General features: G+C 38.0%; 1 protein-coding gene across 7 annotated transcripts in view; it reads left to right on the plus strand.

Annotated features, from left to right (window-relative positions):
- CFAP20DC (CFAP20 domain containing) overlaps positions 1-16,530 on the plus strand; it is a 261,449-nt gene that overhangs the window by 111,307 nt on the left and 133,612 nt on the right. For all 7 annotated transcript variants that reach the window (XM_034997947.1, XM_034997948.1, XM_034997952.1 and 4 more), the window contains exon 6: positions 7,714-7,870. In XM_034997947.1, coding sequence (XP_034853838.1) covers positions 7,714-7,870 — 157 coding nt within the window. The remainder of the gene's footprint in view (positions 1-7,713; positions 7,871-16,530) is intronic.

Raw genomic sequence — 16,530 nt, forward strand, 5'->3', positions numbered from 1 at the left:
GAAAACTTCCCTAATCTGTGGAAGGAAACAGATATCCAGATCCAGGAACCACAGAGAATTCCCATCAAAATAAACAAAAGCAGACCCACACCATGACATACTATAATTAAACTTGCAAAATATAGTGATAAAGAAAAAAATCTTAAAAGTAGTCATTAACTTACCAGGGAGAACCCATAAGGCAAGCAGGAAATTTTTCTATAGAAACTTCACAAGCCAGAAGGAAGTGTCATGATGTATTCAAAGTGCCAAGTGGGAAAAATCTGCAGCAAAGAACACTATCCAGCAAGGCTATCATTCAGAATAGAAAGAGAGATAAAGAGTTTCCCAGACAAACAAAAACTAAAGGAGTTTGTGACCACTAAACCAGCCCTGTGAGAAATATTAAAGGGGACTCTTTGACTAGAAAGGAGATACCAAAAGTTGACAGTATAAAGGTAGGAAACACAAAAACAGTAAAAATTAATTATTTCTGTAAAAAATCAGCCAAGGAATTCAAAAAAAGGATATAAAATATAATAACATATACCTAAAATGTGAGAAGAATGGGTCCATACTTAAATGACCATCCACTTAATATAGACTGCTATATGCAGAAAAGGTTATATACAAACCTAATGGTAACCATGTATCAAAAACCACTAATAAACATGCAAAGAATAAAGAGAAAGAAATCCAAATATATCACTAAAGAAAATCAGCAAAACATGAAAGAGAGAAAGTAAAGAAAGGATCAGAGAAAATCTCTAGAAACAACCACAAAACAAGTAATAAAATGATATAAATACATATCAATCAATAATTACTTTGAATGTAAATGGACTAAATGCTCCAATCAAAAGACATACGGTGACAGAATGGATTAAAACACACACAGATCTATCAATATTCTACCTACAAGAGACTTATTTTAGACCTAAAGACACCTGCACATTGAAAGGGAGAATAGAGAAACATTTATCATTCAAATGGATATCAAAAGAAAGCTGGAGTAGTAATACTTCTAGCAGACAAACTAGACTTTAAAACAAAGACTGTAATAAGAGACAAAAAAGGGCACTATGTCATAATAAAAAGGACAGTCCAACAAGAAGATCTAACAATTATAAATATTTATGCACCCAACATGGGAGCACCCAAATATATAAAACAATTAATAACAAACATAAAGGAACTAATTGATAATACAATAATAGCAGAGGACTTTAACAACCTACTTACATCAATGGGAAGATCACCTAAACAGAAAATCAACAAGGAAACAATGGCTTTGAATGACACACTGGACCAGATGGACTTAACAGATCTATTCAGGACATTCCATCCGAAAACAGCAGAATACACATTCTTTTCAAGTGCACATGAAACATTTTCTGGAATAGATCATTTATTAGGCCACAAAATAGGCCTCAACAAATATAAGAAGATTGAAGTCTTCTACTGAAGTCTTTCCTACCACAACACTATGAAACTAGAAGTCAACCACAACAAAAAATCTGGAAAGCCCACAAATACATGGAGGTTAAATAATATGCTACTAAACAATGAATGGGTCAATCAGGAAATAAAAGGGGAAATAAAAGAGTACATGGAAACAAATGAAAATGAAAACGCAGGAGTCCAAAACCTTTGGGATGCAGCAAAATTGGTCCTAAGAGGGAAGTATATAGCAACATAAGCCTACGTCAAGAAGCAGGAAAAATGTCAAATAAAACAACCTAACCTTACACCTAAAGGAGCTAGAAAAAGAACAACAAACAAAACCTAAAGCCAGCTGAAGGAAGGAAATAGTAAAGATAAGAGCAGAGATAAAGGATATAGAAATAAGAACAACAACAACAAAACATTAGAACAGATCAATGAAACCAGGAGCTGGTTCTTTGGGAAAAAAATACCAATAAAATTGATAAACCCCTAGCCAGACTTATAAAAAGAAAAGAGAAAGGACCCAAATAAATAAAATCACAAATGAGAGAGGAGAAATAACAACCAAAATCACAAAAATACAAACAATCATAACAGAATATTATGAAAACCTATATGCCAACAAATTGGACAACCTGGAAGAAATGGATAAATTCCTAGAAACATATAAATTACCAAAACTAGAACAGGAAGAAATAGAAAAGTTGAACAGACGAATAACCAGCAAAGAAATTGAATCAATAATAAAAAAAACTCCCAACAAACAAAAGTCCAGGACCAGATGGCTTCACAGGTGAATTCTACCAAACATTTAAGAAGAGTTAATACCTAATCTTCTAAAACCATTCCAAAAAATCAAAAATAAAGGAAAACTTCCAAATTCATTGTATGATGCCGGCATTACTCTGATATCAAAGCTAGCTAAAAACGCCACAAGAAAAGAGAACTTCAGGCCATTATCTCTGATGAACATAGATTCAAAAAATCCTCAATAAAATGCTAGCAAACTGAATCCAACAATATATTTTAAAAATCATTCACCACGTTCAAGTGGAATTTATTCCTGGGTTGCAAGCATAGTTTAATATTTGCAAGTCAATCAATGTGATATATCACATTAATAAAAGAAAGTATAAGACTTTAAAATAAAGACTGTAACAAGAGACAAAGAAGGGCACTATATCATAATAAAAGGGACAATCCAACAAGAAGATTTAACAATTATAAATATGATCATTTCAATAGATGCAGAAAAAGCATTTGATAAAGTACAACATCCATTCATGATAAAAACCCTCAACAAAGTTTTAGAGGGAACATATCTCAACTTAATAAAGGCCAAATATGAAAAACCCATAGCCAATATCATCCTAAAGGGGGGAAAGCTGAGAGCTTTTCCTCTCCGGTCAGGAACAAGGCAGGAATGTCCACTCTCACTGCTTTTATTCAACGTAGTACTAGAAATCCTAGCCACAGGAATCAGACAGCAAAAAGAAATAAAAAGCATCCAGATCAGCAAGGAAGAAGTAGAACTTTCACTATTTGCAGTTCCCATGATACTGTATAGAGAAAACCCAAAAGACCCCACCAAAAAATGAATTCAGTAAAGGTAAATGAAGTCAATAAGGTTGCAGGATACAAAGTAAACATAACAGAAATCTGTTACATTTCTACATACCAATAATGGAGCAGCAGAAAAAGAAATTAAGGAATCAGTCTCACTGTACAAAAAAACAATAAGATACCTAGGAATAAACCCAAGCAAAGAGTTGAAAGACCTGTACTCTGAAAACTACAAAATACTGATGAAAAAATTGAAGATGACACAAAGAAATGGAAAGACATTTCATGCCCATGGATTGAAAGAACAAATATTGTTAAAATGTCTATACTACCCCAAACAATCTACACATTTAATGCAATCCCTATCAAAATACCAACAGCATTTTTCACACAACTACAACATAGAATATTAAAATTTGTGTGGAACCACAAAAGATCCCAATAGCCAAAGCAGTCTTGAAAAAGAAAAGAAAAGCTCGAGCCATCACAATTCTGGACTTCAAGTTATATTGCAAAGCTATAGTAATTAAAATAGTATGGTACTGGCACAAAAATAGACAAATCAAGAGAACAGAATAGAAAACCCAGAAATGAATCCATAATTATATGGTCAATTAATCTTTGACAAAGCAAGAAAGAATATTCAATGGGAAAAAGACTGTCTCTTCAACAAATGGTGTTGGGAAAACTGGACAGCAACATATAAAAGAATGAAATTGGACCACTTTCTTACATCATACACAAAAATAAATTCAAAAATGGATTAAAGGCCTAAATATGAAACCTGAAACCATCAAAATCCTAGAAGAGAACACAGGCAGTAACTTCTTTGGCATCGGCCATAGAAGCTTCTTTCTAGGTATATCTCCTGAGGTAAGGGAAATAAAAGCAAAAATAAATTAGTGGGACTACATCAAAATAAAAACCTTCTTCACAATGAAGAAAACCATCAACAAAACTGAAAGCCAACCTACAGAATGAGAGAAGATATTTGGAAATGACATACCAATAAAGATTTAGTATCCAAAATATATAAAGTAATTATACAACTCAACACCCAAAAAAACCAAATAATCCAATTAAAGAATGGGCAGAAGACATGAATAGACATTTTTCCAAAGAAGACATACAGATGGCCAAAACAGACACATGAAAAAATGCTCAACATCACTTATTATCAGGGAAGTGCGAATCAAAACTACAGTAAGATATCACTTCACACCTGTCAGAATGACTGAAATCAACAACACAAGAAACAGGTTTTGGTGAGGTTGTGGAGAAAAGGGAACCCTCTTACACTGTTGGTAGTAATGCAAACAGGTGTAGCCACTCTGGAAAATAGTATAGAGATTCCTCAAAATTTTTAAAAACTACCCTACAATCCAGCAATTGCACTACTAGGGATTTACCCAAAGAATACAAAAATACTTCAAAATAATTCAAAGGGATACATACACCCCAATGTTTATAGCAGCATTGTCTACAACAGTCAAATTATGGAAACAGCCCAAGTTTCCATTGACTGATGAATGGATAAATAATAATGGATAAATATACAATGGAATATTACTGAGCCATAAAACAATAATGAAATCTTGCCATTTGCAATGACCTGGATGAAGCTAGAGAGTATAATGCTAACCAAAATTAAGTCAGTCAGAGAAAGACAAATACCATATGATTTCACTCATATGTGGAATTTAAGAAACAAAACAAAACAATCAAAGGTTAAAAAAAAAAGGGGGGGGGAACCAAGAAACAAACTCCTAATTTTAGAGAACAAACTGATGGTTACTAGAGGGGAGGTGGTTGGGGGGATGGGTTAAATAGGTGATGGGGATCAAGGAATGCACTTGTCCTGATGAGCACCGGGTGATGTATGGAAGTGTTGAATCACTATATTGTACACCTGAAACCAATATAATACTGTATGTTAACTAACTGGAATCAAAGTTAAAACTTAAAAAAAGTAAAATGAAAGATTGAAAGTATGTGTATTGGCATGTATGTGTATGTATGTCTTCAGACATCACACACACATGTAGTTCATTATTTGTTGAGCACTTTCCATGATGCATGTGTCCAGGCAGGGGAATAACAGCAGCTTGACTATGATGAATAAGAAAAGTGTGTAGTAGGTAAGGGCCTGGTTTCTTGGGACTCAGAGTTTTTGAAGGAAGAGGACACCAATTCCCAAGCCAGCTGATGGAGTCTGATGAGGTATACAGGTGCAGCCCACTGGAGGGTTCATCTAAGTAGGGAATAAAGGGCAGGGCCCTGAGAAGAAATGCCCAGCATGTTCCCATGCCTCCCTGGATTTGGAAAGTATTATTCCTTGTTTAAAACCAAGCTCATGTCGCCTCTAAGCCTTTCCTAGATATAGGAAAACTCGGATTCAAATACAATAACACAGATAATTTTAAAAGCAATCATTAACTTTAGAAATATAAAGAAGTTGTATAACAAAAGGTAATCATAGAACATCACTTGGCTCAGTTGTGTACATTATTCACATAGTCACAGTAAGGAAAGCACAGAATATGGATTTTGAGGAAAAAGATAAAAAAAAGAACGAATGGGAGACAATTATCTAGGGAGGCTGAAGCGGAAAAAGTAGGGTAAGTGAACTACAAGTCTTATCTACCATAATAGGAAGACAGTGGATAATGTCTAAAATTGATAAATCAAAAGGTATTCTTTAAAAATACAGAGAGAAGAAAAGTTAAGAGTTGACAGTATGATTAGAGGAGTGGAGAAGTGACAAGAACTGTATTTTGTATAAAATTTGGCATGTTTGGGCCTATATTTGCATATAATATCATGGCATTTTGAAAAAAATTTTTAAAGAAGCCTTTCTTGAGCTTCCCCATCCTCCCACGTTGAGCCCCCTCTGCACTAACAGTACAAAACAGACACTACATGTCTGCCTCCAGCCGCCCTTTTCAGACTGGAAGAACTCCCATTCCTTGCTGTAATGTCAGAGTCATGCCCAGCGTTTAACACCTGGGAGAAGTGCTTAGCACATATGGGGAAGAATGGATGAATACAGTTACTTTTGGGACAAACCAGCTGAATAATTGCACATGAGACATAATCTTAATTAAGTCTTTTAGGAATAGGAACCACAGAAAAATAATAGTGATGCTAATATAATAATATTAATAATTATTATTGGATTGCTAGAAACCCCAATACCTCCATCCCCTGTAACCTGGATTTTACCAAGCCCTGATGTTTCATTCACCCTAGGGCATGCCTACTGGATTTGTCCCTTACATCCCACCTCCTATACTAGCCCTCTACCAGACCCTCCTCACTTCATGCTTAAATGACTGACTGACTGGTCTTTCTGTGCTTCAGTCTATCTCTACTCTACCTCAGCCTTCCTCCACCCCCAAATATTCCTGCATTATGGTTAGTTCAGACTTCCCAGCACTCTACTCTTGTCACATTCTCCTTCAAGAATCAAAGTGACACCTTACCCACTGAAGTCCAAGGTTCTCCTCCTAATCATTCAGTGCCTCCAGAACCTGGCCTTACTGGCCCATCCCACAGTTACCTCTCAGACCTCTCCAGAGCTCGCCACCCTGAAGGGCAAGCCGGTTCCATTATTGCATCACACTCAGTCCTCCTTCCCATCTTTTATTACACCTGACTTCTTTTCACTCAAAAACCAGAGCATCCCCATGGCCTGAGAATATAATTTTCTGTTGAGACACCTACAAATAATCTTCATGTATTTAATTAAGGACTTACTGCAATCTCTTTTACTTTTCTATAGTGGAAACCACCTCAGGTTTTCCTTCATAATAAAATCAACATTCCTAAATAGAATTTGCCTTTAAGGATAATTTCATTTATCAATAAATATAACTTTCAATTTTGACAGATTAATAAAATGAACCTCATGTAAACTGTTCTTCTAATCAAATAATGCAAGAGCCTGATATTTTAAAAGTACAGACAACCTTAAATACTACTTTTCTTTTAATTGCAAAAATTCTTTTCCCTGTTGTTGTCCTGCCATCTTCAATGTGTCTTAATTTCTTACTAAATTTCTTACTAAATACTTACTAAATTTCTTACTAAAGAGCAATGCTCTTACATTTAGAGAATTCATTTGATGAAGTATTGAGGAGTCTAATTGTTTAATAGGCAGAAATTAGTCCCTGCAAGAGTATTTTAAAAACTGGCAAATTCTAGGCATAATTACAAATTCTTTGAAAGAATCTATTCCTGTACAATAGGTTAATTGGTTTTAAGTAGACAGCACTGGCCACAATTTAAACCCAGCTTCCAATTTCATCCATGATTTTTTTAACAAATATAAGTGGCTAATTATGATCAAATTAGTCCCCTTGAAGGAACAATTGGCTACTTATCCCTGATTTTCAAGATTTAAGTGGTCTAACGCACCTGCAATTAGCTTCCCACTAGCATACTGCCTACAGATCCAGAGTTATTTCCCAAAGTTGTCAGAATCTTGCCTCATAATGAGAACTCTACAGCCAGATGACCTATGTCTAGTTTAGATTATGATGACTTCTTTGGAAAAATCAAGGCAATTTTTAAGAAAACTGAAGCCAAAATAGAGATTTGCCTAAGGGAGGATTTGGGGCTGGTTGATCCAGACAGTTGCCTCAATTCTCTGGACTATCCACATATAGATGATTTGTTCATCTCTGTGATTATAGAAAGTACTTACTCTTCTTTTCTTTATTTTAGTGGTGCAATCTATGCATAGACTTGGTAGCATTTACCAGTGAAATATTCAAGGGAGCAGTTTTCCAGTCATTGGATGGAATTATTGTCTCAGCTAACTGTAAGCTGCGGAAGATCTTCACTTTAAAATGCAAGCCTCAAGACACTGCTGATAAAGATGGTATGTTCAAGTTGCTACTATCAAGATTTTTAAGTTCTCCAATGTGCTTAAAATTAGACATACCTTTGGATAGCATGAGTACATGGTAATTGTTTTTCTAATTTTATCTTGTTTTATTGTGGAAAAACACTTAACATGAGACCTCTTAACAAATTTTTAAGTGTAGTATATGTTTTTAGTGACTGTAGGTGCAATGCTCTAAGCAGATCTCTAGAGCTTATTCATTTTGATCAAAACCCATTGATTAGTAACTCCCCATTTCCCCTTCTCCTCAACCACTGGCAAGCACCATTCCACTCTGATTCCTTGAATCTAACTATTTTAGATACCTTATGTAAGTAAAAGCATATAGTATTTGTCTCTCTGTAGTTGGCTTATTTCACTTACCATAAGTCCTTGTGGTTCATTCATGTTGTAGCATATGTCATTCTTTACTCTGAATCACATGTTTATTTTTATTGTAGCTGAATGTCAAAGATATTTTTTTTATTTTTGTGATTATTTTTCTTTTTTGTTTATGATAGCACTTACCATGTGAATTAGTCAGGGTTTTTAGTTGCAAGCAATGGAATCCACTCTGGGTAGTTGAAACAGAAAAAAGAATTTATATAAGGAATTTAGCCAGTTCATAGAATCTCAAGGATACCCAGAAAGTCAGGCTTAGAGGCTATAGGCAAGAACAAACACAACCCCCACCACAAGACTGCTCCAAGGAAGACCCCCGATAGCTACTGAAACTGGACAAAGACTCCCTAAGTCACAGCACAATGCTGGGCTCTAGGTTCCAGAATTTCTATCATTGCTGCCCTGGAAAACTAAATATCTTCTTCCTCACCACCTTCACCAGAAGTAGATTTCTTCATGTTTCTCTCTACTGAACAGAGGCAAACATGGCTGTGTCTGACTTGTAGAGCCTAAATCACATGCTGCAAGGGTGGCTAGCAAAGTGAATATCTGATTCCTGACGAGGAAGATGGGACTCATTGTGTAGCAATGTCACCAAATTAACAATGGTGTTCAAGAGATGTCAACATTCAGGGCGCCTGGGTGGCTCAGTGGGTTGAGCATCTGCCTTTGGCTCAGGTTGTGATCCTGGGGTCCTGGGATTATGCCCCAAGTTGGGCTCCCTGCTCAGCGGGGAGCCTGCTTCTCCCTCTCTCTCTGCCCCTTTCTCTGCATTCTGCCTCTCTCTCTCTCGTGAATAAATAAAATCTTTTTTATTTATTTATTTTTTAAATTTTATTACGTTATGTTAGTCACCATACAGTAGATCATTGGTTTTGGGGTTTTTTTTTTTTAAGATTTTATTTATTTGACAGAGAGAGACACAGCGAGAGAGGGAACACAAGCAGGAGGAGTGGGAGAAGGAGAAGCAGGCTCCCTGTGGAGCAGGGACCCCGATGCGGGGCTTGATCCCAGGACCCTGGGATCATGACCTGAGCCAAAGGCAGATGCTTAACGACTGAGCCACCCAGGTGCCCCAATACGTGATTGGTTTTTGACGTGGTGATCCACGATCCATTGTTTTCGTATAACACCCAGTGCTCCATGCAGTACGTGCCCTCCTTAATACCCATCACCGGGCTAACCAATCCCCCCTCCCCCCTCCCCTCTAAAACCCTGTTTGTTTCTCGGAGTCCATAGTCTCTCATGATTCATCTCTCCCTCCAATTCCCCCTCCCTATTTATCCCTTCCTTCTCCTAATGTCCTCCATGCTATTCCTTAAGTTCCACAAATAAATGAAACCGTATGATAATTGACTTTCTCTGCTTGACTTATTTCACTTAGCATAATCTCCTCCAGTCCCATCCATGTGGATGTAAAAGTTGGGTATTCATCCTTTCTGATGGCTGAGTAGTATTCCATTGTATATATGGACCACATCTTCTTTATGCATTCATCTGTTGAAGGGCATCTCGGCTCTTTCCACAGTTTGGCTATTGTGGACATTGCTGCTATGAACATTGGGGTGCATATGGCCCTTCTTTTCACTACATCTGTGTCTTTGGGGTAAATACCCAGTAGTGCAATTCCTGGGTCATAGGGTAGCTCTATTTTTAAAATTTTTGAGGAACCACCACACTGTTTTCCAAAGTGGCTGTACCAACTTGCATTCCCACCATAGAGAATCTATGCATAGATTGCACCACTAAAATAAAGAAAAGAAGAGTAAGTACTTTCTATAATCACAGAGATGAAAAAATCATCTATATGTGGATAGTCCAGAGAATTGAGGCAATTGTCTGGATCAACCAGCCCCAAATCCTCCCTTAGGCAAATCTCTATTTGGGCTGCAACTTGCATTCCCAATGGAAGAGGGTTCCCCTTTCTCCACAACCTCTCCAACATTTGTTGTTTCTCTCCCTGTCCATTTTTGCCATTCTAACTGGTATAAGGTGGTATCTCAATGTGGTTTTGATTTGGATTTCCCTGATGGCTAATGATGATGAACATTTTTTCATGTGTCTGTTAGCCATTTGTATGTCTTCTTCAGAGAAGTGTCTTTTCATATCTTCTGCCCACTTTTTGACTTGATTATTTGTTTTTTGGGTGTTGAGTTTAAGAAGTTCTTTACAGATCTTGGATACCAGTCCTTTATCTGTAGTGTCATTTGCAAATATCTTCTCCCATTCTGTGGGTTGCCTCTTTGTTTTGTTGACTGTTTCCTTTGCTGTGCAGAAGCTTTTATCTTGATGAAGTCCCAAAAGTTCATTTTTGCTTTTGTTTCACTAGCTTTTGGAGATGTATCTTGAAAGAAGTTGCTGTGGGCGATGTCAAAGAGGTTACTGCCTATGTTCTCCTCTAGGATTTTGATGGATTCCTGTTTCACATTGAGATCTTTCATCCACTTTGAGTTTATCTTTGTGAATGGTGTTAGAGAATGGTCGAGTTTCATTCTTCTGTATGTGCCTGTCCAATTTTCCCGGCACCATTTATTGAAGAGACTGTCTTTTTTCCATTGCATGTTTTTTCCTGCTTTGTCAAAGATTATTTGACCATAGAGTTGAGGGTCCATATCTGGGTTCTCTATTCTGTTCCATTCTGTTCCATGTCTGTTTTTGTGCCAGTACCATGCTGTCTTGGTGATCACAGCTTTGTAATATAGCTTGAAATCGGGCAACGTGATGCCCCCAGCTTTGTTTTTCTTTTTCAACATTTCCTTGGCGATTCAGGGTCTTTTCTGATTCCATACAAATTTTAGGATTGTTTGTTCCAGCACTTTGAAAAATGTCATTGGAATTTTGATCGGGATGGCATTGAAGGTATAGATTGCTCTGGGTAGTATAGACATTTTAACAATGTTTATTCTTCCGATCCATGAGCATGGAATATTTTTCCATCGTTTTGTGTCTTCAATTTCTTTCATGAGTGTTCTGTAGTTCCTAGAGTGTAGATCCTTTACCTCTTTGGTTAAGTTTATTCCAAGGTATCTTACGGGTTTTGGTGCTATAGTAAATGGAATCGTTTCTCTATTTTCTCTTTCTACAGTTGCGTTAAGTGTATAAGAAAGCAACTGATTTCTGTGCATTGATTTTGTATCCTGCCACATTACTGAATTGCTGGATGAGTTCTAGTAATTTGGGGGTGGAGTCTTTGGGTTTTCCACATAGAGTATCATGTCATCTGCAAAAAGAGAGAGTTTGACTTCTTCTTTGCCAAATTGAATACCTTTTATTTCCTTTTGTTGTCTGATTGCTGTTGCTAGGACTTCTAGTACTATGTTGAAGAATGGTGGCGAGAGTGGGCATCCTTGACATGTTCCTGATCTTAAGGGAAAGGCTCTCAGCTTTTCCCCCTTGAGGATGATGTTCGCTGTGGGTTTTTCATAGATGGATTTTATGAACTTGAGGAATGTTCCCTCTATCCCTATACTCTGAAGAGTTTTAATCAGGAAAGGATGTTGTATTTTGTCGAATGCTTTTTCTGCATCAGTTGAGAGGACCATATGGTTCTTCTCCCTCCTCTTATTTTTTTTTTAAGATTTTATTTATTTATTTGACAGAGAGAGACACAGCGAGAAAGGGAACACAAGCAGGGGGAGTGGGAGAGGGAGAAGCAGACCTCCCGCCAAGCAGGGAGCCCGATGCGGGGCTCAATCCCAGGAACCTGGGATCATGACCTGAGCTGAAGGCAGATGCTTAACGATTGAACCATCCAGGCGCCCCTCCCTCCTCTTATTAATATGTTTTATCACACTGATGGATTTGCGAATGTTGAACCACCCTTGCATACCGGGGATAAATCCCACTTGGTCGTGGTGGATGATCCTTTTAATATATTTTTGGATCCTGTTAGCTAGGATTTTGTTGAGGATTTTGGAATCCATATTCATCAGGGATATCGGTCTGAAATTCTCCCTTTTTATGGGGTCTTTGCCTGGTTTGGGGATTAAGGTAATGCTGGCCTCATAGAATGAGTTTGGAAGTTTTCCTTCTGTTTCTATTTTTTGAAACAGCTTCAGTAGAATAGGTATTATTTCTTCTTTGAATGTTCGGTAGAATTCCCCAGGTAATCCATTAGGCCCTGGACTCTTGTTTTTTGAGAGGTTTTTGATCACTGCTTCAATCTCGTTACTGGTTATTGGCCTATTCAGGTTGTCAATTTCTTCCTGTTTCAGTCTTGGCAGCTTACAGGTTTCCAGGAAGGCCTCCATTTCATCCAGATTGCTCATTTTATTGGCATATACTTGTTGATAATAATTTCTAATAATTGTTTCTATTTCCTTGGTGTTAGTCGTGATCTCTCCCTTTCATTCATAATTTTATTAATTTGGGTCCTTTCTCTTTTCTTTTGGATAAGTCTGGCCAATGGTTTATCGATCTTATTAATTCTTTCAGAGAACAAGCTTCTAGTTTTGTTGATCTGATCTACTGTGTTTCTGGTTTCTAATTCATTGATCTCTGCTCTAATCTTAATTATTTCTCTTCTAATGTGTGGCTTAGGCATCGTTTGTTGCTTTTTCTCTAGTTCTTAAGGTTTAAAGTTAGTTGATGAATTCGGGATTTTTCTATTTTTTTGAGTGAGGCTTGGATGGCTAGGTATTTCCCCCTTAGGACCGCCTTTGCAGTATCCCATAGGTTTTGGACTGATGTGTTTTTGTTCTCATTGATTTCCATGAATTGTTTAAGTTCTTCTTTGGTTTCCTGGTTGACCCAAACATTACTGAGCAGAGTGGTCTTTAGCTTCCAAGTGTTTGAATTTCTGCCAAATTTTTTCTTGTGATTGAGTTCCAGTTTTAGAGCATTGTGGTCTGAGAATATGCAGGGAATAATCTCAATCTTTTGGTATCGGTTGAGACCTGATTTGTAACCCAGTATGTGGTCTATTCTGGAGAAAGTTCCATGTGCGCTCAAGAAGAATGAGTATTCTGTTGTTTTAGGGTGGAATGTTCTGTAAATATCTATGAGGTCCCTCGGGTCCAATGTATCATTCAAAGCTCTTGTTTCCTTGTTGATTTTCTGCTTAGATGATCTGTCCATTGCTGAGAGTGGAGTATTGAGGTCTCCTACAATTAACGTATTGTTATCAATATGACTCTTTATTTTGGTTAACAGTTGGCTTATGTAGATGGCTGCTCCCATGTTGGGGGCATAGATATTTACAATTGTTATATCTACTTGTTGGATAGACCCTTTAAGAATGATATAGTGCCCTTCTGTGTCTCTTATTACAGACTTTAGTTTAAAATCTAATTTGTCTAATATAAGAATTGCTACCCCAGCTTTCTCTTGAGGTCCGCTGGCATGGAAGATGGATCTCCATCCCTTCACTTTCAGTCTGGATGTCTCTTTAGGTTCAAAATGAGTCTCTTGTAGGCAGCATATGGATGGGTCCTGTCTTTTTATCCAATCTGCAACCCTGTGCCATTTTATGAGAGTGGTTAGGCCATTCAGGTTGAGAGTGATTATTGAAAGATATGAATTAATTGTCATCATGTTGCCTGTGAAGACGTTGTTTTTATAGACTGTCCCTGTAAATTTCTGTTGTATATCACTCTTGGGGTCTTTCTACTTTTATAGAACCCCCCTTAATATTTCTTGCAGGGCCGGCTTAGTGGTCACATATTCTTTCAACTTCTGCTGGTCGTGGAAACTCTGCATCTCTCCATCCATTCTAAATGACAGCCTTGCTGGATAAAGTATTCTTGGCTGCATGTTCTTCTCATTTAGTACCCTGAATATGTCTTCCCAGGCCTTTCTGGCTTGCCAGGTCTCTGTGAATAGGTATGACGTTATTCTGATGTTCCTCCCTCTGTACGTAAGGACTCTCTTCCCCCTAGCTGCCCTTAAGATGGTTTCCTTGGTTCTAAGATTTGCAAGTTTTACTATTACATGCCGGGGTGTTGGCCCGTTTTCCTTGATCTTAGGAGGGGTCCTCTCTGCCTCTAGGATGCGAATGTTTGTTTCATTTGCCAGATTAGGGAAGTTCTCAGCTACGATTTGCTCAAATACATCTTCTAGTCCTCTCTCTCTCTCTCCACTCCCTCCGGGATTCCAATGATTCTGACATTGGAATGCTTCATGGTGTCACTTATTTCTCTGATTCTATTTTCATGGATTCTGAGTAGTTTTTCCCTGGTCTCCTCTTTTCCCTTTTTATCTATTATATTGTCTTCCAGGTCGCTTATTCGTTCTTCTGCCTCACTTACCCTAATTGTTAGATTATCTAGATTGGATTGGATCTCATCGATAGCATTTTTAAGTTCTGCCAATTCACCTTTCATTTCTGCCCTTAGAGACTCTATGTTGTCATTAATTGATTTCTCCATTCTAGCCATTGTCTTCACAATTGCTAGCCTGAATTCCTTTTCTGACATCTTGGTTATATCTGCATCCATTTGTAAATCTGCAGCATAAGTCACAATCTCTTGAGTCTTTTCTATTTTGGGGGTTCCTCCTCCTAGTCATTCTGTTGATGGGTGTTTGAGGGAATGTATAGAGTCCAAATTATTGACCAGAACCCAAGCAAGATGCACCTGTTTTCTTGGGACCTTAGGGTTGCTGGCCTCTTGTTTTTCCAGCCTGTCTTCTGGGGGAGGGGCCTGCCGCACTGTTATTCAGGCAACTCCGTTTGGGCGGAGTTGCCCTGTCCCCCTGTGGCGGGGGATGGGCTCAGTGGGAATCAGTTTTGGGCGTTTTTGTTCTCTGACAGCTTTCCCTGGCAGCTTTCTGCATCTCTTCCGTGAGTCAGAGCAGAAGAGACCGTTTCCAAGTCTCTGCCTCAGAGCAGAGACACCGCAGTCTGTTCTTCAGTGAGCTCTCCAGGCCACACTGTTTCCGTTTCTGTCCATGCTGCTATAAACTGCAGTGTCCTGGGTTGTGCACCCCTCTGCAGCGCCCCCAGTCCTGCCTCCAGGTCGGGGCACATCTCTGCCCTTTGTGCTTCTAAAACTGCCAGCTGCTCCCAGTTCGCCCACAGGACCCCGCCACTGCAGGTTTCTGCCCCAGGGGCTGCCCTAAAGTCCTTTCCCCCCCTGCTACCAGTCTGCGAGTCTGTGTCCCGTCCCCAGTGAGTGAGGCTGTCGCTCACTGGCGGTGTAGGATCCCCACGGCCAGGCACTCTCCCACTGCAGTTTATCCTCTGATATCTGCCCACAGAATCAGGGCTCCCCGCTTCGTACCTCAAAACCAACCACCTGCGATATTCTCGTTGTAGAGATCCAGATCTTCTTACATCTCAGGTTGGATTCATGGGTGCTCAGAGTGGTCTGGTAGATATCCCGCTCAATTCCAGGGACCGGTTTAAATAGGGTCCCCTACTTCTCCGCCATCTTTCCTTCCTCTCAATAAAATCTTTTTTTAAAAAAAAGATGTCAACATTCAAAAGGCTCTGCCATTGTCCAGTATATACTATTTTTTTACTCTGTGTACATTTCATGAAGTCATTTGAGAGAAATTATATTTATATATTAATATTCTAATGATCATGTTAAAATAGAAAAATTAGTTATTCCTAAAAAGATAGGAAATATACACATTATTCATTATATGATTAATAAATACACTCTGCAGGTAACTGAACCATCTAGAATTTATAAGATGGCACAAATTCTCCTGCTAAGATAGTCTTAAACAACTGAAAATGTTGAGAGAATACTGATGCTTCCTTTTGATTTTTGTCTGGGATTATTTTTAACAAAATCAATTTTTCTAGAAGCCCAGGAAACAGGGCAGCACATAAGATGGCAAAGGTGATTTCTTAGAAGTTTGTATAAAGTAGACTTCAGACTTATGCTCTGTCTGGATGAGTGTCTGAGAAATCCTTGGTTCACTCTGTGGAATAGGACACTGTGCCTATAAATTTCATTTGATAATAATACACAGCAGTGCATTAACAGCTCCCCAGAGAGATCACAAGCCAGGAAGTACAGCCACTCATCTTATGTACCATTTAAAGGCTATACAAGAAAGTGAAAGCCTTCATTTAAAAAAAAATATCACCCAGCTAATAAGAAACCTCAAAATTTATAGAAATATATGTGCATTCTGTATCAGATCATAGGAGGTGAATCATAACCTGATTAGTATTTTTAAATAAATGTAAGGAAAAAAGTAAATCAAAATATGGCATATTAAATGCAAGTTTTTATTTCTGATCCTTCCTCAAGTCCCACTAAAATTATAGGAATAAAAATGGAAATAAATCCACCAGGATGAAT

The sequence above is a fragment of the Mirounga leonina genome, unplaced genomic scaffold (genome assembly GCF_011800145.1).
Source record: "Mirounga leonina isolate KUSES-001 unplaced genomic scaffold, KU_Mleo_1.0 Mir_94, whole genome shotgun sequence".
NCBI classification, from domain to species: Eukaryota; Metazoa; Chordata; class Mammalia; order Carnivora; family Phocidae; genus Mirounga; species Mirounga leonina.